The sequence below is a fragment of the Eleutherodactylus coqui genome, chromosome 5, assembly GCF_035609145.1.
Source record: "Eleutherodactylus coqui strain aEleCoq1 chromosome 5, aEleCoq1.hap1, whole genome shotgun sequence".
Classification (NCBI taxonomy): domain Eukaryota; kingdom Metazoa; phylum Chordata; class Amphibia; order Anura; family Eleutherodactylidae; genus Eleutherodactylus; species Eleutherodactylus coqui.
In genome coordinates this window covers 139,045,877-139,070,236 of record NC_089841.1, presented here as the reverse complement: position 1 = coordinate 139,070,236, position 24,360 = coordinate 139,045,877, and the positions used below count along the sequence as shown (strand labels likewise).

The 24,360-nt window shown below is 49.7% G+C and overlaps 1 protein-coding gene across 2 annotated transcripts in view; it reads right to left on the bottom strand.

The window, feature by feature from the left end:
- Positions 1–22,301, bottom strand: part of HECTD4 (HECT domain E3 ubiquitin protein ligase 4) — a 144,232-nt gene extending 121,931 nt beyond the window's left edge. For both annotated transcript variants that reach the window (XM_066603229.1, XM_066603230.1), the window contains exon 1: positions 21,909–22,301. In XM_066603229.1, the coding sequence (XP_066459326.1) occupies positions 21,909–22,058 (150 nt within the window). In that variant the 5' untranslated portion in view covers positions 22,059–22,301. The remainder of the gene's footprint in view (positions 1–21,908) is intronic.
- Between the last annotated feature and the right edge of the window lie 2,059 nt (positions 22,302–24,360).

Below are 24,360 nucleotides of genomic sequence, written 5' to 3'. Positions count from 1 at the left end.
TTGATAACAAGATTTCTGCTTTCACTATTCTGTGCCATGAATGTCATGATTAGAAATGAGCGAGTATACTCGCTAAAGGCAATTGCTCGAGCGAGCATTGCCTTTAGCGAGTACCTGCCCGCTCGAGACTGCAGGTTCGGGTACCGGCGCGGGTGAGCCGTGAGTAGCGGCTGTCAGCAGGAGGGAGAGAGAGGTCTCCCCTCCGTTCCTCCCCCCTCTCCCCCGCAGCTCCCTGCCCGCCGCCGGCACCCGAACCTTCAGTCTCGAGCGGGCAGGTACTCGCTAAAGGCAATGCTCGCTCGAGCAATTGTCTTTAGCGAGTATACTCGCTCATCTCTAGTAATGATGCATCGGCACAGCATTACATGAGACTGTATGATCTCTGCTGCACAGAAAACACTTCTATTACATTCTGTATTAACCTAAATAAGCTACAGACCGCAAGTATACAGTCAGGAGGATGAGCCGTGATCTTGTGACAGCAGCTTTGTGCTCACCACTAGTAACTGTGATAGGACTATCTGTGCCCCCCCCTCTAAAGAGCTTTTGTGGTAGGATCCATGTAATATCACAGGAGTTATGCTGGCTGAGAAACTGAGTAGTTTGAGAATATATAAACCCAAGTAAGGGCTTCTATCCACGGACGGTAAACCGCCGGCGAGTCACGCCGGCCGACGCTTTCCATAGCATCGCTATGGAAAGCGCCGGTCCCTGTCCACGAGTGGAGAATCATTGTGATTCTCTGCTCGTGGGGGGCATTTCGCAGCATGCTGCGAATTGCCCCAATTCTCCGTGGCCAGACTATCTATCAGATAGGGCTGACCGGCGGCGGCTCCCGCAGCGGACATCTGCCGCGGGACTTCGCAACGCCCGTGGACAGGGGGCCTAAACCTGAGATGTCAGAAATGAAATCACATGACCACCTGAGGCAGCGGCCCGCAGGAGTTTTAGATAAAAAAGGAATAACTAACCAAGATAATAAATAAGCCAATTTCTAAATACTGGGGGGATAGTAAAATAATAAATGAAAAAAGATCACTGGAGTGGGCCTTTAATTAAATCTTGTTGCAAAAATGATGATTGGCGGCCCAAAATACATGCATTTAAAGGGGTTTTCCATGGAGAATACTACTGATGACCTATCCTTAGGATAGGTCATCAATAGTTGATCGGCTGTGGTCTGTCGCTTGGGACCCTGACCGATCAGCTGATTGGGCGCATGCTGTTAGCGCCGCAAATACACAGAGGCCGGAACGGAAGTGGCTGCTTGTAAGTGCAGGCATAGCTTACGTTGATTTCAATGCGAGCAGTGCCTGCAGTTACAAGCGCCGGCCACTACACAGAGGTCAGTGCAGAGACTTCTGCTGCGTCCGCTCCAACCTCTGTGTATTTGTGGCGCTGACAGCATGCGCCTACTCAGCTGATCGGTCGGGGTCCCGAGCGACAGACCCCAGAGGATTAACTACTGATGACCTATCCTGAGGAGTAGTATTCTCCCTGGAAAACCCCTTTAAGTGAAAAACATAATTTGCCCCAAAGGTGTCCATAGCCTTTAATGAAGCCGAGTCACAAGTACATAGGAGATTAAAAAATTAAATAAAATGGCCCCTCTCTGGTGAAATGCTGCAGACATGTACACAATAGGGCCCTAGTGATGTGTTCTCCAGAGAGTCATTCCATCACCACAATGTCTAATGACAATAGGGCCAACAATGCCCATAATGATTTCGATCAGCAATGCCCCAAAAAGGGAATGTATTAAATAAGTGGCTTTAACAAAAAGCAGCTGTGTCACGGTTCTGCACCCAGAGCTTGTAGGATATGTACTTTTATATGATTTGATTGGGTATTCTCAAGCAAACTCCTGTGTAAAACCTGTAAGTCCTGCTTCCCCTCCTACACAGCGCGGCTGACAGGTCTTCCTTTATAGGCAGTGAAAGCTGTCAATGTGCCCTGTGTGGGCAGGAAGTGGCCGCAGGTTCTCTCCACAGATCCGAGTGGCACACAAAATCCACCGTGCAATGCAGTGAAGTACGTAGGATTTTAAACAAATCTCATCTACATACTGCGGGAATTTTCAACGTGGAAATGGACCTGTAGGGCGAATTTTATTTTTTTTAATTCAATACTTGTCAATTTAAGTTGTGGATTCATCACTGATTAACTTTAATGGGAACAGTAAAAATCAGAAATAAAATATACAGAAGTCATAAAGCTGGAGCGCTGTCTTTTATATACGGCTGCTGTGTTCTCTGAGCGCTCAGCTGGTCTACAGCTTAGCGCTCCGAGTAGGGCATACAGTAGACAGCTGGAACACTATACAGCTGCTGTGTTCTCGGAGTGCTCAGCTGGTATACAGCTAAGCTCTCCGAGCCGGGTATGCAGAAGACAGCTGGAGCGCTGTCCTCTGTATACAGCTTCTTTATTCTCAAAGCTTTCAGCTGGTATCCTGCTGAGAAGTCCCAGTGGGATAGCAGCTGAAAGAATGTTATCAGTGCCGCCTGCTGAGAAAATCAGCATGCAACACTGATAAGGCTCATCACTTATTTCTAGCTGGCTAGAAATGAGCGATGAACGAACAGTGAATGATGGCCGCGGGTTTAGACAGAACGATTATCGATCAAAAGATGGCTTTTAAGTGAATTTTGAGCGATAATCGTTGTGTCTAAATGGGTCTTAGGGAAGAAAGGGGAAAGTGAGGAACTCTAATCAGAGGAGACGTCCCCTGTGATCACTGGAGGTAGCCGAACTGGAATCACTTCTCACTAGATAGAACTGGTGACTATTATTTGGTGGCTGCATTACGTAGCACTATACTTCCATACATAGAGCTGAGCGGACCTGTTCTGACAGTTGACTTAGATTCTCTTTTTCTCTGTGGGGGATGGGGTGGTGGCATGTCTTGGGGCTTGTGCCCCTGGTCCTTGAAAACCCAAGCAACATCCCTGCTGGATACTAATTTATGCATCTGCAAACACAACAATGTACTAAATGAATAAGGACAACACAATTGCCTAAAGCAGAACAGACGTGTCACACTCAAGGTAAAGGATTTGTGTACCAGAACAAGAAAGGTCTTCTGCATTCTTGTAGGTGTCAGCCATCTGAAACCAGTGACTTACGAATGAGAAAATGTATGTGGCCAAGAGCTGCGCAGACAGGATGCTGGCGGCAGTGTGACCGTAGCACCCAGCGCCGTACAATCACAGAAGAGAGACAGTAAAATAAACAGCGTGTCTATTGTATTGGAAGATTTGTGCGTTGTACTAACAATGCTGACGAATGCAATACACATTTATAAGGGACCTTTAAGGGCCTCCTGAGCACCACTAACTATATTATGGGTCTCAAAGGTAAGAGACGGGGATTCGGGGAGGTGTGCTTAATACTCACCGGGCGCCCCATTATAGTACTGTGCCCCCGCTAGCACAGCGTAACTCTTCTTCGCTCGCTCTGTGTGCGCACTCCCCCATAGATGAACGAGAGCATGCGCACAGCCGGCTGTAAACAGTCACGCTACATGCACACAACAACTTCGTAGTGACACAGCGATGTAACACAACCCCCTGGACTCCACATTCTCTGACCTTTCGGCCCCCTTTAACATAGTTTATGGGGTTGCACGGTCATGATAGGTTCCCTTTAAAGTGATCTTCTGGATTTGCACCAAATTCTGACCCAGGACAAAAGAGGGGCGGGGGGTAAATTATCAGCAGTTCTTCTTTGCCACCCATCCAATCTGGTTTCGGACCCCATTTTCAGCTGTCCAATACACACTATGCACTGCTCTCTAATTGGCCAGTGTTGACTACTTGAGCTACTCTGACCAATCAGAAAGCAGGTATAGCACATTGGTAGTGTAATAGCAGTGGATGGTTTTTGGTTGTGGTGATCGCCCATTTGCATACAGGGCACATAAGAATGTGGGGCGACTTATATGAAGAAAAGCATGGACCGCACATCCGCAAATTATACATTGATCCATAACATGAACATGAGGTTCTTAGTTCCATTTTGGTAAAATTTTATAAGCCCACTAGCCACATCACAGCGACCTCCACTAGCGGGTCTTTTTTTTTTTGAAAGCCCATTGAGATCAACGGAGAAAAAAACGGAACAGTTCATTTCAGTTTTATATTGGTTTCTCTCCTCCAAAAACCGAGCAAAGAGCGACTCTAAGGCCCCGTGCATAGGGGCGGAAATTCCCGCAGATTTTTTCGCCCGTACACGCCTGCATAGGATTGCATTACAATACGCAATTCTATGCAGACGGCCGCGATTTGTCTGCGCGAAATCACATGCAGAAAACAAATCGCGGCATGCTCTAATTCTGTGCGGGTCTCGCAGAGCCCCGCACAGCACTGTCACTCCCCAGCCGCCGGCTCCGGTCTGCGCATGTGCCGGCTGATGAAAGATTCGGAGCCGCGGGAACAGGTGAGTGCCGCACTGCTCTCTGCAGGGGCTCGGGTCGGGTCCCGCTGCGAGAATTCTAAGGCTCCTTGACATCAGCGTTAGGGGATTCCGTTTTCCTGCTCAATTCGACCCCCCCATGGCTGAACAGCTCCATCTTATATCGGAAACGAACAGCCCCCGATGTCTGCAATGGGGAGCCAATCAATAGTCGGCAAGCAGTCTGACGTTTTGCCAAAATTTACAGGGGCAAAATAGGTTTTGTCCTATTTTCTAGGGGAAGTCTGCAAACTTCGTCGCTTTATCCCGGGATAAAAATTGCCGACAGAATTTCCGTGCAGAAAGTCCGCATGGAAATCGCGCCCCGTGGGAACCCAGCCTTACAGCTAGGGCTTCGCCGTATTAGTTCCCTGGTTCTGCCATCTGTCCCGCTTCGGACCAGTAGGAAGACTATCCTTATAGTTACAGTTCATTAGCAATGTGCTGCTCCTCAAGCAGATGTCCGGGCCGGGAAAGTAACAAGTCTGCTAGTTCCGCCATGTGCCCTCCAGCTTCTGACAGCAGCACATCCTCATTTACAGCCGCCCTCATGGGCGCTTTCCGATGCAGTGGGGATAATACAACCAGTTGCAAGGATCCCTGACTGCACTTGTTTAGAGGGAATCCCCTGGCCGAACGGCTCTGTCTCAGGACAGAACAGAGCAGCACACGGCTGCTGTCAGGCTCTGCATGTTTTAGGACCTGTGATCACCAAACGCCGGATAGCTGCGCGGAATGTGAACAGACCCCATTATAGTCCATAGGGTCTGTTCGGTTCCAAGTCCAATCCCTTTCACCATATTATATTGTGAATATAGGTGAATGTAAGTGGTGTATTACGCCATCTGAAACACTGGTGCTAGTGGGTTAATACACACAAGTAATTTTTCCCTTGGACCAATAGTCTAAGAAAGAGCAATAGCAGCATGTCCTATTTTTGATCGATTCTGGTTCAATTATTGTCCATTATTTTCTATGGGAGCGTAAAAGTAAAAAAAAAAAAAAAAAAACGCACGCACGCACGCACGCACGCACACACACACACACACACCCCATTGCACTCACATGCCGTGCGATTTGCCTGCGATTGTGATGCTTTTTTCCCCTGTCTATAGGACTGGCCTGTGTAATAAAAGTCTTGAGACATTCCCTGGCTGTTAGCATTGTATAGACATAGAGGGTTTGACAGAGCTATGGAATACGCAGGGACTGTCAAGGTCAGCAAGCTGCAGTGGCGCCAACTACTGGCGGATGTGATGAACTGTAGCTTACAATAAGGCATGCTGGGAATCTTTACCTTCCGTTCTCTGTAGTCTCGGCCAGATGAATCGGCCATTTATAGGACTGCAGCGGTACTCGGGCAAATGAGCAAATGGCAAAATGTATGCAAGGTTTTCATTTTGCAGAAAAACAAAAAGGGGCAAATTTACTAAGCCCACCATTTCCAACACTGGGCTCAGTAGGATTTCCTGGCGCACAGCGCTTTTAATGCATGATGAGGCGCGTGTTTCTTCATGTATTAGATGCATCCCAGCAGCTCTGAGAGACTCTTAAATACACGCCAGGTCCGACAGGTCCGTAAATTATACATAAATCTGTCGGTCCATGGCGGCAATGTCCCCTCCCCAAGCCCCATGTCCACAGGCGGATTTGATTTGCGGAATCCGCTCGGGAGATCCTCAAATCAAGCCGTCCATAGAGATGCATTGGCATCCGCAAATTAATTAAAGCATACAGATTTAATTTGCGGTTCGTAAAACAAATCACAGCACGCTCCATTTTTCTGCGTATCTCGCACTGACAGCTTCCATTGGAGTCACCCGAAGCCATCCAATCCGCGGCACACAAGCAGCTAACACTACGGACGTGCCGCGGATCTGCGGGAAAGCAGGAGATTTAAAAAAAAATTAAAAAATTGAAAAATGTATAGCGCATGCGCGCGGCGGCACGAATCTGCCGTGCAGAAGAAAGAAGATCTGGTTGGGACGTAGAAGACCTGTACCGCGTCCGGACAGGTAAGAAAATGTCCATGGCTGCGGAAAGGGTCGGATCCCGCTGCGGGCTCCCGCTAGCGGAATTCGACCTGCCGTGGACATGAGGCCTTGGTATAAATGGCATGGGCAGGGCAAACTGAGAAATAGTTTAAAACATTTTTGCAAAGACCCACAAAACAAATGTTATGCCAGAAACTGATGTAAATTGCTTTATAAACGCACTCCATAGTGTTTTCCCATCTGCATCCGGAGATCTGCTTGCTGCTCCGTTCAGAGAACAGGAAAGGGGAATGCCCTGGTGGAACGGCTCCAAACAGCGCCAAATAGACCCCATTGACTATTATGGGATCCATTCGCTTTCTGCTCAGTTTTAGCCGGAAGAAACAGCGCTGCATGCAACGCTCTTTTCCCCCAGTATTTTGTGCCGCATCCGCGACGGAGCCTCCGACCGGAGAAACAAACACAGATGTGAAACCGGCATGATTTCTTTTTGGGTGACTTTGTGCACTTTGCTATGATAACGGCCAATATCAGAATGGGAGTTCATGCGTTTCCTACAGACATGTCCACTCCTGGTCCTACAAACACACATCCTCCAGGACAACATTTCCAGCATGGGACACTAAGAGGTTAACCATTACAGATGTAGGATTTGTCCAGTTTCCTAATCTATTGCATGTGATATACAACAGACCCCAGGGAGACGAGCCCATACAATACAGACAAAAGCCTAATAGCTTCTAGCATGAGTGTACAAGGGTCATATACAATTCTATTAGTGTCCTTCCGTCAGGCCGTGGCAGTCTCAGGAGACATGTCTGTTGCTTGCTATCCTTCTGGCCATCTGCCATGGTATGTCAGAGGCAGTAATGGAGACCTACCTGGAGGAGTACTTTTATGAATGCCAACACTACTGCCTAATGAGTTCATGACATGGACTCGTTCTCGGGAGAGATATTCATCTATAGCACGTGTCAAACTCGAGGCCTGCGGCCGAATGCAGAGCTCCATGTCATTTTATGTGGCCCGCAAGGTCCGGACGCTAAAGAGCCTCTTCTAGATCAAAGGGCCCTGAACTTTACCAGGAAAACGCGTTTTTCGTGCCGGTGCGATTCAACTTTGACAGTAGGAAATCCTAATGTCAAAGCCCTAATCTAAGCCCTGGCTGCAGGAAAACAATTAAAAAAAAAAAAAAAAAAAGAGTCACATCACCTTAGAAGCGCTGTCAGCCCGGCCGCATCTTCTCCCCGGGTCCTTGCACGGTCTCTCTTCATCATCTTCTGGCCAGGGATTGAAAAATCCCCGCTTCCTGGAATTGCTGGCTGTGATTGGCTAAACGTCAGCCAATCACAGCCAGCGTTTGATGAACCAATCACTGCCATTCCTTGAGTGCTGTCTGTGATTGGCTAGGCGCCAGCCAATCACAGCAAGCGCTTCCAGGAGGTGGGGATTTTTCAATCCCCGTCCATAAGAGAAAAAGACGTCCAGTGCCGGGGACCCGGGGAGAAGCTGCAGCGGAGCCACAGACAGTGCTTCTAGGTGATGTATACTTTTTTTTCCTCTTTAGCTACGGCTTATTTTCGGGGTAGGGCTTATATTTCAAGGCCACCCCCCCCCCCTCAAAATCCTCGCATCTGGTGCTACAAAATCACGATATCACCGCAAGAAACCACAGTGATATCGCACAGACCAGCGATGCGACATCGCTGCGATTTTCTCACGGCGATGCCGTGTCACCCGTGTGAACGAGGCCTTACTGCTAAGGCCGGGCTCACATGGCCGTAAGCGTAATATTACTATACACTAGCCTGTAGTCTTTCAATACAGGAGCAGAAGTATTATAGATAAGCAAACATAAGTGAGGGTGCTGTCTTCTAAAGTGTGTCATTTAAGTGTGATTTAGGATTAGTGGAATTGGTGAGTGCACCCTAAACGGCTAACAACCACCACTTCGTTGGATGAACAGCAACCCCACTCATGAATGACCTCAGGATGCTTTACGGTTGGCAGACACAGGGCTCATGGTAGAGCTCCCCTTTTCTTCTCCAGACAATCATTCCTCAAGATGTTCCAAAGGGGGCTTCATCGGAGAAAACACCTTTACCCCAGCGCTCTGCAGTCCAATCCCTGTACTTCCTGCACAATCTCACTGTCCTTGATGCTTTCCTTGGAGAGCAGTGGCTTCTTTGCTTCCCTTCTTGACACCAGGCCGGCCTCACTGTGTACAGAAGCACCGATACCTGCCTGCTGCCATTCCTGACTGAGCAAGCTCTGCACTGGTGCTGACCAGATACCGTAGGTGAACCCTCTTTAGGAGACGGTCATGGCACTTGTCAGACTTTCTTGGGCCCTTAAAGCCTCCTTCACAGCAACTAAAGCTCTGTCCTTGAAGTTCTTGATGATCCAAAAAATGGTTGCTTTAGGGGCAACCTTACAAGCAGCAATGTCCTTGCCTGTAAAGACCTTTTGATGCAAAGCAAAGATAACTGGACATTTCCTTGGAGGTAACCATGGTTAATAGAGATGAGCGAGCACACTTGGATAAGTCAGTTACTCGAGCAAGCCTCGCTCTTCTCGGGAACTGCATTCTTGTCCGAGCCTGCTCGGGGAGGGGGGTGGCGGGGGAGAGAGTGAGAGAGATCTCTCCCCCCCAAAGCACGCTCGGACAAGAATGCACTTACTCGAGAAGAGCGAGGCTCGCTCGAGTAACTTGACTTATCCAAGCATGCTCGCTCATCTCTAATGGTTAACAGAAGAAAACAATTATTTTAAGCACCAACTTGTAGAGCAACACAATCAGCATGACACACTGATATCAGCTGCCTTATCCTTGTTATCTCCCATCACAGAAATGATGTTAGCATGTCATTTTGTGGCGGGGCCGAAATTCAGTGGAAATGTTTTTTTTTTGTGATCACGTTACTTTTCATAGCAAGGAGTGACTTTGCAATCTATAACAATGTATCACCCTTTATAACGATCTAGAGGTAATGCAAATTGCCAGTAGAGAAGTCAAGCAGAAAATTTAGTGAAAACCAAAATCTGCATCAGTCTATAAATGGTACAGCTCTAATAAGTATATATTTGTGTATGTAAATGGCCCGATATACACTTTTTATCAAGGTATAGAAGCCATCTGTCTTGCAGAAACTTCCAGCATCTGCTCTAATGGGTATCTAAAGATATAATAGCGCAGATAAGCTGCCACCGAGCTGTCTGGCACAAACATGAAATGTCATTTACTTTAGTTCTATCCCAATCAGTAACCCGGCTCCAAGAGAAATGCACAGATTTACTGGAAAATAATAAGAACCACTCAAGGGCGTATTCAGATCTGTGTATATCTGACGGGTTTTCACACCCGGTCGATATACGGTGTCCCTATCTGCAGGGGGAGGAGGCGGTACTGGCCGGGAGCAGTTCTCTGAGCTCTGGGTCCTCTCCACTATTTGCAATTGGAGGGGGCGGGACAGGGGTGGAACTTAGCTCTACCCCGTTCCACCCCTCTCATTGCAAACAGTGGTGAGGGGCGGAAGCTCAGAGCACTGCTCCCGTCCCGCCTCCTCCCCCTGCAGAAAGGGACACCGTATATCGGCCGGGCATGACAACCCAGCCAATATACGAACGTGTGAATAAGCCCAAAAACTGAAAGTTTGGTGTTTTCCCTAATAACCCAGTAGCAGAGATAATCTAGAGTGATTTCCTAAGGTAAAGTAAGAGAATAGGGCTCAGATATCGCGTACGGGCTGCGATTGGCACTGCGCATGCCCGGGATCCTGACGTCATTGACATGGGCGGTGTGAGGTTTTTTTTTTCTCAAAGGCACTGCGAAGGGGCAGCGTTACAATATGTAGCCCTTGAAGCGCACGCTGCGATTTATTTCTCCTGCATTTTCCACGCAGTGTCGCAGCTCCAACGCAGGTGTGGATGGAAGAATGAAAGTCCCTAGTCTTTCATCGCCTCCATTCACCGCATGTTACACGGGCTGACAATACGCCTCTGTGAATGAGCCCTTACGATGATTAATAGAATTATACATTTTAGCAGAATAGGATTTTCTAAACATCCGCTAGGTAGTTCTGCTCCGATCAATTAGGATTTGCAAATTATTATTTTTATGTCCATGGAAACAATTATTTCCTTGATTAATGAGCCCTTTTTTCGTTGGTTGTTCAGTCGTTTTCCCGTGAACGCTTCTCCATGTGTGCGCCAGCCATTAGTGGCATCAGTGCACTGATGCAGACATGCCACTAATATTATTGTAGCCTCATCTATTACTGGCAGCCGGCTGGTGTCCCGAGAGGCGCGCCCGCTGCTATCTGTCCTCCGCACACGCCGGGTCATGGGAGGTCGTCAAAGAACACGGCACGCTTCCCACAGAAGGGAAAGCAGAAAACACACAATAGCTACAAGATGCTAAGCGCCTGAAGACGGAACACATCACGCGTTTCATCAATATTCATTGATCTGGCTCCGCATTTAGACTTTTTTTCCGCTACAGAAGGCAAAAGGGGAAAAAAAAAAGTGGCAATAAAAAGTTACTTATGTTTACCTTTTGCTTTAATGGGTTCATTGTCAATGTTAACTTAATTACCTATAAAATCTGAATGTACCATTATGGGTCCTTATAGAGGTCTTACGGTCCTCTAGTTTAGGGGCTTCACCCTATTTAGAGGCCAGCCTTGTACAAACGTTTGTAAAAGTGCTGCGTCTTTAAACGCGGCATTTTACAACATTTAGGAACGCCATTTTTCAAACGTGTGCAACAGCGTTTCTAACGAACCCCATTATTGCAATGGGCGATGTGGAGCGTTAAAAAGCGCTGCAACGCACTAAAATAGAAAGACAGCGTTCGAAACGCCGCACTACAATGCCCGTCTGAGGAGCGCCACTGAAATCAATGGAGGCTCAGAGCAGAGTTGTTAAAAACGCCTGTGTGAGAGTAGCTGAAGGTTTTACAACTCCTAAAAAAAAAATTATACTTTACGGCGGTTTCCCACGGATGTATTAGCGAGTGCAATACGCGCAGAATAGAGCCCATTGATTTCAATGGGATCATTCTCATCTTTTTTAAATAGTCAGCATGCTCTATTTTGTGTTTAAGGGCTCACACCCACTTGCGGTTTTTTAACACTGCGATATCGCTGCGTTTTTTTTACGCGATTGTCAATGGGACTTTCTTATGTTAAAAACGCATCGCACAAAAATTGCAAAGCACAAACTTGTGATGCATTAAACATTAGAACGTTCCATTGACAATCGCGAGAAAAAACGCTGCGATATCGCAGCATTAAAAAACCGCAAGTGGGTAAGAGCCCTAGAAGTGTAAAAATATTACTTTAGGTTTGGGGCTGTTTCAATAAGAACATCAGACTTTTTGATTCCTGGTCATGTGCAGCGCCCAAAACCAGAGATGAACATCTTATTGCCCTTTTACAAGGTGTGAGTCCGGTCCTACAAAGCTTCTTGCTGCAATAAGTCATCTTTACATCGCGCCAACATATTGGGCAGCACTGTACATGTGCAGACAAAACCAGACATTACATACATACAGGAGAACACGTACGGTAAACCATCTGTCCATCCCCGGAGCCCCTACATAAATCACCCAGCTAGGAGAAGTGGCCATACATCATGTTCCTTCACGCCAAACACAAGGAGATGAAGCCCTGCCTCGGGCCGCACACCAATCACAGAATCACCCAGACTGCCCTAGTACCAACGCCTGCGGGTGAGGCCTAACCAGTGCTCCCAGTAGGCAGTCCGCTGCATTCACAGTGCGGAGGGCTAATGAACCTACAAGATTCTACAGCGGAATGGATATACGTTGCGGATTATAAATCCACAGCATGCCCACCGCTCGCTACGGATGTAAGCGTGTAAAAGAAAGGATAAAATGTGCAGCGAATCCACAACATTAAGGGTTAAGCCACAGGGGCATGTGCCATCCGTGCTGGCGTAGATGCTCCCATAGACTCCGGTGAAGACAGCCCATATAGGACATGCTGCATAGTTTTATACAAACCGCTAACTGGCAGCGGTGCCAACAGTCGGTGCCCCACTGATCCAATGTTTAAAACAAAATTTTAAAAAATGCTACACTAAAAACTGTACTCTGAAGAGTCCGTCTTCTAAAGAGTTTTTAGGCCGGCTGCACACGGCCGGGTCGGATACCGCAGTGCAATCCGACCAATGAGTCTATCGTACCTGTCTGCCGTCTTCTAATCTGTGCTGTGGATGTGCCAGCGCCCCGGCGCAGTACAGATTATGCTGCACCGTCGCCAGGCGATTACGTGGATCCAGTGACCTTTTTACAATGATTATTGCGGGAGGGTCGCATGGCGGAAGGCTTCCATTGACTTCAATAGAAGCCGTCCGCACGGAAGCTGCATAGAATCGCAGCATTCTGTGATTTCTCTTCCGCGGGCAGAAAATCGTGTTCAGTTTCCGCTTATGTAGAAGAAATCACATTTTGCCATAGCATGCTATGGGCGGCATTTGCTGCGGAGTCCACAATGCAAATCTGCCCGAGTGAGCTTCTGACTTCTGCCATCTCATGTGTGATGAAGGTCTGATGAGACGAGTGCAAAGCATCCATCTACATCATCTCTCCTGCTACTACGGTAGGAGGTGTGTCATCCTGTAGCCGTAAGGGCTCATTCACACAGGTGTATTCAGTTTCGGACCATGAAATACGCAGTGCATGGCGTTTTTTTTCTACCTGCATACTTTTTATTTTTTTTTACACGAGTGAATGCAAGTAGCCCTCATGGATTTTATGCATAAATATGCATCGAATCTGCATCAGGCGTATTCACTCTATTATGTATGCACTCCCATAATGGGCTACCTCAGTCGGTAATACGGACCCTAGTAGGACATGCTGCTTTAGGCTGCATTCAGACGAACGTATAGCGGCTCGGTTTTCACGCCGAGCCGATATACGTTGTCCTCGTGTGCAGGGGGGGAGGATGGAAGAGCCAGGAGCAGGAGCTGAGCTCACGCCCCCTCTCTGCCTCCTCTCCGCCCCTCTGCACTGTTTGCAATGGGGAGAGGCGGGTCAGGGGCGAGGCTAATTCTTCCCACTTAGCCCCGCCCCCGACCCGCCTCTCCCTATTGCAAACCGAGCCAATATATACGTTCGTGGGAATGCAGCCTTAGGGCGCCCACCCACTGGCGTTTTTTTTTCCCTGCGAAATTCGCAACATTTTTTTCTGCAGGGGTCTATGGGACTTGTAATGTTAAAATCGAAAAAAAATGCTGCGAATTTCGCAGGGAAAAAAAAACGCCAGTGGGTGGGCGCCCTTAACATGTGAAAAGCACGTCTGAATATCCCAATACAAATCAATGGGGTTTTAGCACTGCGTATTATCCACTTAATACGAAGTGTAAATACGCCCATGTGAATGAGCCCTTAGGCTGCACTCGTACACAGCAGAGTCTGTCGCATGCACCTGAGGCAAACTTCACACGGGCGAGCGCAATATGGGTCCGTGAATCCCACCACAACATCGCGCTCCCCACCATGTGAATTCCCTGAGGATGCGAGCCTTACATCACTTCGGGGATACAGGAATCCTGCGGTGCAGCTGTCAGCCACGGCAGAGGATCACGGAGTTTCTACTATGGTTTTCAATGGCCTTGTGTGCACCTAGCACGTAGTGCAATGCTGCTCCGGCCTCATGGAGAACAATGGTCGATGCGAGAGCGCGCACAAGATAGAACATGCTGTTATTTATTTACCACATCGCGGTGCCATGCAGGAAAACATCACTCAGCGGTATGACCCCATTCAAAAGAATCTCGCAATGCATAAATCTCATGTGGTTTTATGGCTGTGTGAAGCCGGCCAAAATGGGCCTTGCCGAAGACCATGTCTGGACAACCCCTTCTGGGGAATATAAGGGTGGTGATCCAAGAGGTGATGCAGAAGGGATCCCTGTGGTCTGTATCACACTGCAGCAGGCAGACCGTATGGTGCGTCGTACAAAGACGTCCTCTTATTGTGGCATCCAATGACACCAGGTGTGAAATCATGGATCCATACAACGAATCTGTAATATAGTGCACAGTGCAGACCGATCACCACTTCCTCCACGGCCTCGTCTGCTGGCCACAACCACTTAGAAGTCCTGAGCGCTGCCTCCACGGCACCAGGCGCTGGCTACAGGACCTGTAATGACGAGGACGCCCAGAATGCAGGATACCCAATCAGTAACAGGGCGCGTCAACCCCCGGTCAAACTCCTTGTATCTTGACTCCACCTGTACTTCTGGTGGAGTCAAGATACACTAATACCAAGACTCTGTCACCATCTTTTTGCACCCCTCTGACAGCACCATAAGGTAGTGGCAGGCACACTGATTACAGTAATGTGTCTGCTGTGTGGATCTGTGCAGGAGTTTTGGAGAAACTTGCCTTTTCTCAGTGGCAGCACATGTATAGAGGCCTGAATATTCATGAGCTGCACGCTAGTTACAACCACCCCACCCTCCTTTTCTTTAGTTCACCTCTGTTCTGCTTGGTTTCTGTCTTTTTGACAGAAAAAAAAAAAAACAAAAAAAGAAAGAGCTGCAAGACTTGAGTGTTTCTTATTTTGCCTGGGAATAAGAACTGAATGAAGTTTTTATAAAAAGCTGTCAATGAGAAGGCAGCCAGAAACCACTCCATTTGTATCCATTTTTGCTCCATTTAATACGACTGCGCATGTAAAATAGAACTACATTTACAAAAAAACAAACAATAAAACGGTTCGTTAAAATCTCATCATAACTATATTTTTGGGCCGCATGACATCAGTGGTGAAGGTCCCAGAGCCTCCATTACAATATAACACTGCAAGCAGCGCTACTTCACCCTGAAAAGTGACAGGCAGACACTGGAAGGACCCCATTATAGTCAACGGGGTCCATTTTACATCATCCTATCACGGTTCTGCTTTGACACTGGGTTCCATTTTTCTGCTCCGCCAATGGGGCAGGTAAATGGAAGCCAAAGCAGCAATGTGACCCCAACTGGTGCAAACAGAAACTAACTCCCCATTTTTGACCGACCCGTTTTCCTTAGTTTGTATTAGGTAAACTCTTTCTTTTGCTTTGAAAAGAAGAAAAGATGAATTCTTCACTGACCGATCGCTGATGTGGACGAGGCCCAACTGTTATAGATTTGCTTTAAAAAAGAAACGGATAAAAGAAGTTTTTTGTGTCAAATTTTGTATAGATCCAAAAGTAAATAAATTGCGGCGCGCCACCCGATACCAAGAAAGAAATCGATCTGTCCCATTGAGTTGTAAACGCTACGTCCATACATGGATTGCACATGCGGTCACGAAACCGCAGTGTATTACCGCGATTTCAAGCAGCGTTTTTTTAACATATTGTACAGCGTTTTTTTTAAACACACCCCATCATTGTGATGGGTGAGGAGGTGCATTAAAAGCACTAAAACACACAAAAACAGAGCAGACAGCGTTCGAAAATCACAGCGTTCGAAAAGTTGTGTTCGAGCATGAGTCTGCGAAACCCCATTGAAATCAATGGAGGCGTTGTTTTACAATTAACGCGCCGTCTGAAACGCCGTGCTGATCGTGGTAAAAAGCGGGCTGTGTGAGAGAGGCCTCAGTACAGCCCTTGGGGCGTACAGCTAAAACAATGAATTTTATGTCACTACCGGCCCTTTACACTTTATTACGAAATACAGTTGCGATCAAAATTATTCAACCCCTTGTGCAAATGACGTTTATTTGTCGAATTTACAATCTTTCAGCTACAGCAATCTTTCGGCTGCCCGTTAAATACAGAATTCAATTTAAACTCGCTACCCTCATCCACAATATCGCCTCCCTCATCTCAATCCATCACCCAGCCCGGACTCTCCGCTCTGCTAATGAAACCAGACTGAGCGCCCCTTTCATTCGAACTTCTCACTCCCGCCTCCAAGACTTCTCCAGAGCAGCACCGGTCCTCTGGAACGCACTACCAAAGGCTACCCGAGCAATCCAGGACTCGCAGAACTTCAGGCGTGCTCTAAAAACGCACCTCTTCAGGGAGGCATACCGAATTCCCTAAACAAACCCCTCTGTACTCCGCCTGATAACATGCTCCCTGACCTACTGACTGCAATCCCTGCTAGCCATCATAAACCGCTCCTGCAGTCATACTGATCCTGCCGTCACACGGCTAAATGTCTGACCATTGTCTGTGTATATCACCCCTCACTCTCCACCTCGCCATACAGCGCACATCTCCACCCCGCCATACTGTGCACATCTCCAGCCCCTTTACCTTCTCTATCACCCCATTACATGTAGTATGTAAGCTCGTTGGAGCAGGACCCTCGCCCCTATTGTTTCCATCAGCTGATTACTAAGTAACCTTTGTCTCCCTGTATTCCCCCTGGCTATGTAAGCGCTGCAGATTATGTTGGTGCTATACAAATAAAGATTATTATTATTACAGTATCTGCGAAAAACAAACAAGAAAATTTTAAAAAGGAACCTGTCAAGAGGTATGGGCACCAGAAACTAAGATTCCTGTACTTAGGCCGGCTGCACACGGCCGTGACGGGCTCCGCCACGAAATTCCGCAGCGGAGCCCGTCACAGCGCCCCCCAGGAGACCCCATACTTACCTGCGGATCCGGCATCCTCGCTCCCGCATGACGCCTCCCCGCCCACCTCCGCCGCATCATGTCACATGACGCGGCGGCGGTGGGCGGGGAAGCGTTTTCACGCTATCTTCCGCTATGCTACAGTGGAAGATAGCGTGAACGGACGGCTTCCATTGACTGCAATGGAAGCCGTCCGCGGGTGAGGACGGGTGAATTCACGGTGCGGAATTCCGCACCGTGAACACTGAGCTATTAGGTTCAATAGAACCCAATAGCTGCGGGCAACGCGGCGGAAATCCGTTTGTGGGAAGGAGGCCTTACCTGGCTCCCTGATCCAGTGCCGTCACCCCAGAAAGTCAATGCAGACTATGCAGCCAGTCCACGCTGACTATTGTGGATGACAGCACTGGACAAGGGAGCTGGGCAAGTATAAGAAATACCTCCCCGGACTCCAGGGAACCTGCCGTATGAGCACTATAAGGGCTCCTGACCACGGGCGTAGCGATATCCTGTGGCGGATCTCTGCCGCAGGAGCCGCCGCCGGGGAGCAAGGGAGAGCTGAAGGTTCTCAGCGCTGAGCCTATCTGACAGATAGGCTCACCGCGGCAATCGCAGCATGCTGCGATATAAATCCAGCTCATGGACAGCGGGGCTGTGCTTTCCATAGTAAGTCTATGGAAAGCGCTCCCTGCGTTCTCCGCGGCCGGATTATCACCGCGGGGAATGCAGTGAAAATTCGCTGGTGGACAGGAGGCCTAACTTGGTCCATGGTGCTCACATATGGTGACAGACTCCTTTTAAATAGTTCAACACAACTAAAGCAACAAAAACGTTCCTCCAAATTCAAGAGAATATGCCATTTTTAATGAGTACTGCAGTCTCAGAATTACGCACACACGCACACACACCTTAGTAGAAACCGTCAGAAGAGCACATATCTGCAAATCAGCTGTTGCCTCAGGCACACCTGATGAAACTAATCAAGGGTTTCATTAGTTGCACCAGGTGTGCTTGATATAAAAGACATCCATATCTGGACTGGCTGGGGCTTTGTTGACTGATGTTAGAAATAAGGCAGCAGAAGAGATCGGTGCGGTGCACAAACAAGGGAGAGGTGGCAAAAAGATCGTAAATGCCTTGAATCTTCCTAGAGATACAGTTGGAAGCATAGTTCACAGTGAAACACTACCCAGAGATGGCAGAAAGAGGCAGCTATCACCGGCTGCCACCCAATCCTGATGAGGTAGGTGCTCAAAAACCCCTGAGTGACTGCAAAATTCCTGAACTCCAAAACTTCCACCTCTACTGAGTGAACAAGCACAAGACCGTCTGCTCCAATAAGCTCAACACCATATAGAGGAAGAGACACAAGTTTTAGGATTTTGCTCTGTGGATCAAAAAAACAAAACTAACTTTGCAGACCTATGGATCAGCGGTATGTCTGGAGGAGGAGACCTACACTGCATAGAACACCCTGCCTGCAGCGCAGTATGGCGGTGACTCGGTGGGGCTGCTCTGCTTCCTCTGGCAGCACTGGAAGCCTGCAATATGTGGAGGGCAAGATGGAGTCAATCATGAATTCCATTTGCAGCCGGTCATAAGAGCAGAAGGGCGCCCCACTAGGTACCGAAGACGCTTGTCATGGAGTTGAGTAATTCTTAGAACGCATTAGTCATAAAGGGTTAAATGCACACTGGTGGGATTTCCTGCAGAATTTCCGCCCGTGCACACTGCCATAGGATTGCATTAGATAATGCAGACGGCAGCGATTTGACCGCGCAGGTAAACAAAACGCGGCATATCCTATTTCTGTGCGAGCCTCGCAGTCACTGGTGACGCACCGGCTCTGGTATACGCATGTGCCAGCTGGCCGACACACAGCAGAGCGGGGAGACGCCAGGAGGAGGTGAGACGCAGTGGTCACTGCAGGGGCACGGCTGGCATCCCGCTGTAAGAATTCTCGCAGCGGGATCCAACCCGGCCGTCTGCGGGAGGCCTTGGGCCTCATGTCCACTCAAAAAATACAATCCGCGCAGCATCTGCCGCGGATTTGCTTTAAATGGCATTTTTTCTACATGCAGGTATCCGCACACATTGCTATCAATGTGATAGCAATGTTGCCGATCCGCGGCAAATGGAGCACGCCGTGTTTTTTCTCCCGCGCATGAAAACCGCAATTCTTTTAAAATGCCATCCGCGGGTGCAAAAATCAATTTAATGGTCCTGCGGATGGCAATGATTCCCTATGGGCAAAATCCGCCGCGGAATCCGCAATTCCACTTACCCAGTGGACATGAGGTCTTAAAGCGGTATTTTGTGGTGGATTTGGGAGAAACCACTTGTTACATGACTTGTGAGGAGCTATTTAAATTGATCTTTTAGATTGTTTTTTGTTTTTTTGGGGGGCAAACATTGTACATTTGGCATATAAACCAAGTTTGCAATGGGGGGGCTGAATAATTTTGATTGCATTTATACAAGACTTTTTAATGCATATATATGCTATAAGTGTACAGAGTAAGACATGTTTTATGCCAGAATACAACTAACTTATATATGCATGCACATATGAAGTCGCACACTCTTCCCATGGCGATTCATGCTGTAAAGGTTTCAAGTCTATGCCACCATAGTCAAACCTCCTAACCCTATAACAATCCATAGGCAGACTAGTAAGCGCGGGTTCACATCTGCATCAGAACCGCCGGTCGGAGGTTCCAACGCAAATCCAGCAGCGGAGCAGAAACAGAACAGACCCAGTTATAGTCAATGCGGTCTGTTCATTTGGTTCAGCCGTACGACTGACCCGTTTGGGCAGGGGATTACTTCTCCCTAGATGGAGCAGAAAGACTGTCGGGCCGTAGATGTGAGACCACCTTAAACGGCACCTGGACACCTTATTCTAGACGTCAGGACGTGGTCAAGCAAGATTACATTTCTTCGATAAAGCACCAGCATTACCTCTGCGACAAACTTAAAAAAACTTTCTGCCCCTTTTTTCATATCACGTGTGCCTTACTGGATGTCCTCACTACAGACTGTCTGCACCTTCTGTGAACCTGTTCACATGCACAGAGCTGGGCAGCAGCACTGGCGCACACTGATGCCATGCTCGGGGCACTTCCCATGTCTTGGCATGTCACGGGTGCATTCTTCCCTCCTAGTGCTGAAATAGAGATGAGCTCATTGTGCCGGAGAGCCCCAGCCTGACAACCTGAGCAGATGCCGTGCATGCTAAGAGAGCGGGGCGGATTACTAGGAGCGCTCATCATCAGGAGGCCCGGGGAGAACAGCACCTGCTCTCAGTACAAAGGCCGCAGCCACCCATCCATGTGCAGACGGCCGCAGACAAAGGCTCATTGGTAGCATCTCTGCCCTCCAGATCCAGTGTGAGCCGGGCTGGGGTGTGGGCAGGAACACGCCAGATCACATCAGTACCAACCCTAGCCAGTCACCCCATAGGGGCTGCAGCCATCACTCCTCCTTGTGTACAACCTACCAGAGAACAGATCCTCCATACATCAGAAAAATGTCACCTTTGTCACAGGAGGGCCAATCCTGAACCGTCCCCGTGCAGTCATTATACAGCCTACGGGTGATACGGGCTGCCGTATACAGACTAGTCAGCGTCACCTCAATGAATTATCATTGCCATAAAAAGGGAGATTATTCAGGCACGGATCTCCCTGTCCCCAAGTCTGCTGATTATCTATAAGTGACTGCCCCATCTATAGAAACCTGGTCTGATCTATGGGTGACTGTTCCATATATAGAAGCCTGCGCTGATCTATAGGTGACCGGTCCCCATATATAGGATAGAAGCCTGTACAGATCTATAGGTACTTGCATCATATATAGAAGCCTGCACTGATCTATAGGTCGCTGTCCCCATATATAGGAGCCTGCACTGATCTATAGGTGTTGCCTACTGTATATAGAAGTCTGCGCTGATCTAAAGGGGGGCAATCCCAGTATATAGAATCCTGTACTGATCTATATATAGGTGGCTGCTGCTCTATATAGAAGCCTGTGCTGATCCATAGGTGACTGTGCCCATATATAGAAGCATGCACTGACCTATAGGTGACTGTCCACCATATATAGAAGCCTGCAGTGCTCTATAGGGGACCACTCGCTGCATATAGAAGCCTGCACTGCTCTATAGGTGTCCTGTATGTAGAAGCCTACACTGCTCTATAGGGCACCACTCCTATATAGAGAAGCCTACACTGATCTATAGGTGGCTGCCCTATAAATAAAAGCATGCGCTGATCTATGGGGGACCACTGCTATATATAAGCCTGCACTGATCCATAGGTGGCTGCACTATAAAAGCATGCACGGATCTATAGGGCCCCCCTTCTGTATATAGAAGCCTGCATGGATCTATAGGGGACCACCCCCTGTATATAGAAGCCTGCACGGATCTATAGGGGACCACCCCCTGTATATAGAAGCCTGCACGGATCTATAGGGGACCACCCCCCTGTATATAGAAGCCTGCGCGGATCTATAGGGGACCACCCCCTGTATATAGAAGCCTGCACTGACCTATAGGGGACCACCTCCTGTATATGGGAGCCTGCACTAATCTATAGGTGGCCGCCCTATAATTAAAAGCATGCACTGATCTATAGGGGACCACCTTCTGTATATAGAAGCCTGCACGGATCTATAGGGGACCACATCCTGTATATAGAAGCCTGCACTTACAGGATGTCCTGTGCCCCGGGCCAGAGAAGGTCCTGCAGGAGGACGCGCCGTGCTCTGCTATGTACCTATATACGGTGACACATCACACACTCCCCGCGGCCCTGCGGTGTAGAGCTGCCGCCCGCCCGCACACACATGGCTGTACCTCCAGCTCCGTGTCCCCGGCCTCCGTCACCCCGATCTCGCTCGGTAGTTCTGCCAAATCGGTGACCCGAATGAGCCCGTCATGTAGGAAGATGGTCTCCTCCTTCACCGACAGCCACTGCGCGGAGTCCCCGGCCGCCACCGAGCCCATGTCTGCCTCGTCGTCAGCCCGCGGGCCGCTCCCTCATCCCCCGCCGCTCACTGACACCCGGTGCCCCGCAGCATCACACCGCGCAGGGTGGGGCAAACAGCCGTCGGTCCTCCGCCCGTACAAGGCAAGGGGCAAACAGAGACCTCCGTGCTCCCGGTGGCGAGCACACTGCTCGGGGTCCTCCGTACACACAGCGCGGTGACCGGGACCGCAGCAGCAGCGGCACAGCTGTCACCGAGACGCCATATTGGCTGGAGAGGCGATCCCAGCGTGCACCGCGCGGCTGTACCTGCTGCTGCCGAGAGAGAGAGAGAGAGAGAGAGCAGCCGGGGGGGAGTCCTGTGTGTGTGGGGGGATAGGTGAGGGACGGGACCACCGCAATGTATCCACACCGGGGGAGTCCTGTGTGTGTGGGAGGGGGGGATAGGTGAGGGACGGGCTGACGACCCCCTGGGTGTATCCACACCGTGGGGGAGCCGTGTGTGTGTGGGGGGGGGGGGGATAGGTGAGGGACAGGACCACCGCAATATATCCACACTGGGGGGAGTCCTGTGTCTAGGGGTATAGTTGAAGGACAGGCGGATGACCACCTCAGTCCTGTGTGTGGGGGGATAGTTGAGGGACGGGCGGACGACCACCTCAGTCCTGTGTGTGGGGGGATAGTTGAGGGACGGGCGGACGACCACCTCAGTCCTGTGTGTGGGGGGATAGGTGTGGAGGTACGGGCTGACGACCACCTCGGTGTATCCACACCGGGGAGAGCCGTGCGTGTGGGGGGGATAGGTGAGGGACAGGACCACTGCAGTGTATCCACACCCGGGGGAGTCCTGTGTGTGGTGGGATAGGTGAGGGACGGCGGATGACCACCACAATGTATTCACACTGGGGGGGAGTCCTGTGTGTGGGGTGATAGGTGAGGGACGGGCGGACGACCACCTCAGTGTATCCACACCGAAGGGAGTCCCATGTGTGGGGGGGAAAGGTGAGGGATAGGCGGATGACCACCTCAGTCCTGGGTGTGGGAGGATAGGTGAGGGATGGGGTGGTGACCACCACAGTGTATCCACACCAGGGGGAGTCGTGTGTGGGGGATAGGTGAAGGACAGGACCACCGCAATTTTTTCACACCGGGTGGGGGGTGGGGGGGAGTCCTGTGTGTGGGGGGATAGGTGAGGGACGGGCGGACGACCACCTCAGTGTATCCACACAGAAGGGAGTCCTATGTGTGGGGGGGAAAGGTGAGGGATAGGCGGATGACCACCTCAGTCCTGTGTGTGGGAGGATAGGTGAGGGATAGGCGGATGACCACCTCAGTCCTGTGTGTGGGAGGATAGGTGAGGGATAGGCGGATGACCACCTCAGTCCTGTGTGTGAGAGGATAGGTGAGGGATAGGCGGATGACCACCTCAGTCCTGTGTGTGAGAGGATAGGTGAGGGATAGGCGGATGACCACCTCAGTCCTGTGTGTGAGAGGATAGGTGAGGGATAGGCGGATGACCACCTCAGTCCTGTGTGTGAGAGGATAGGTGAGGGATAGGCGGATGACCACCTCAGTCCTGTGTGTGAGAGGATAGGTGAGGGATAGGCGGATGACCACCTCAGTCCTGTGTGTGGGAGGATAGGTGAGGGAGGGACAGGGTGGTGACCACCACAGTGTATCCACACTGGGTGGAGTCCTGTGTGTTGGGAGGAAAGGTGAGGGATGGGCAGATGACCACCTCAGTGTATTCACACCAGGGAGAGTCCTGCGTGTGGGATAGGTGAGGGACAGGTTGACGACCATCCCAATGTATCCACATCGGGGGGGAGTCCTGTGTGTGGAGGGAAGAGGTGAGGGATGTGCGGATGACCACCTCAGTCCTGTGTGTGGGAGGATAGGTGAGGGACAGGGTGGTGACCACCTCAGTCCTGTGTGTGGGAGGATAGGTGAGGCACGAGCGGATGACCACCTCAGTCCTGTGTGTGGGAGGATAGGTGAGGTACGAGCGGATGACCACCTCAGTCCTGTGTGTGGGAGGATAGGTGAGGCACAAGCGGATGACCACCTCAGTCCTGTGTGTGGGAGAAGAGGTGAGGCACGAGCGGATGACCACCTCAGTCCTGTGTGTGGGAGGATAGGTGAGGGATGGGCAGATGACCACCTCAGTCCCGTGTGTGGGAGGATAGGTGAGGGATGGGGTGGTGACCACCACAGTGTATCCACACCAGGGGGAGTCGTGTGTGGGGGATAGGTGAGGGACAGGACCACCGCAATTTTTTCACACCGGGGTGGGTGGGGGGGAGTCCTGTGTGTGGGGGAATA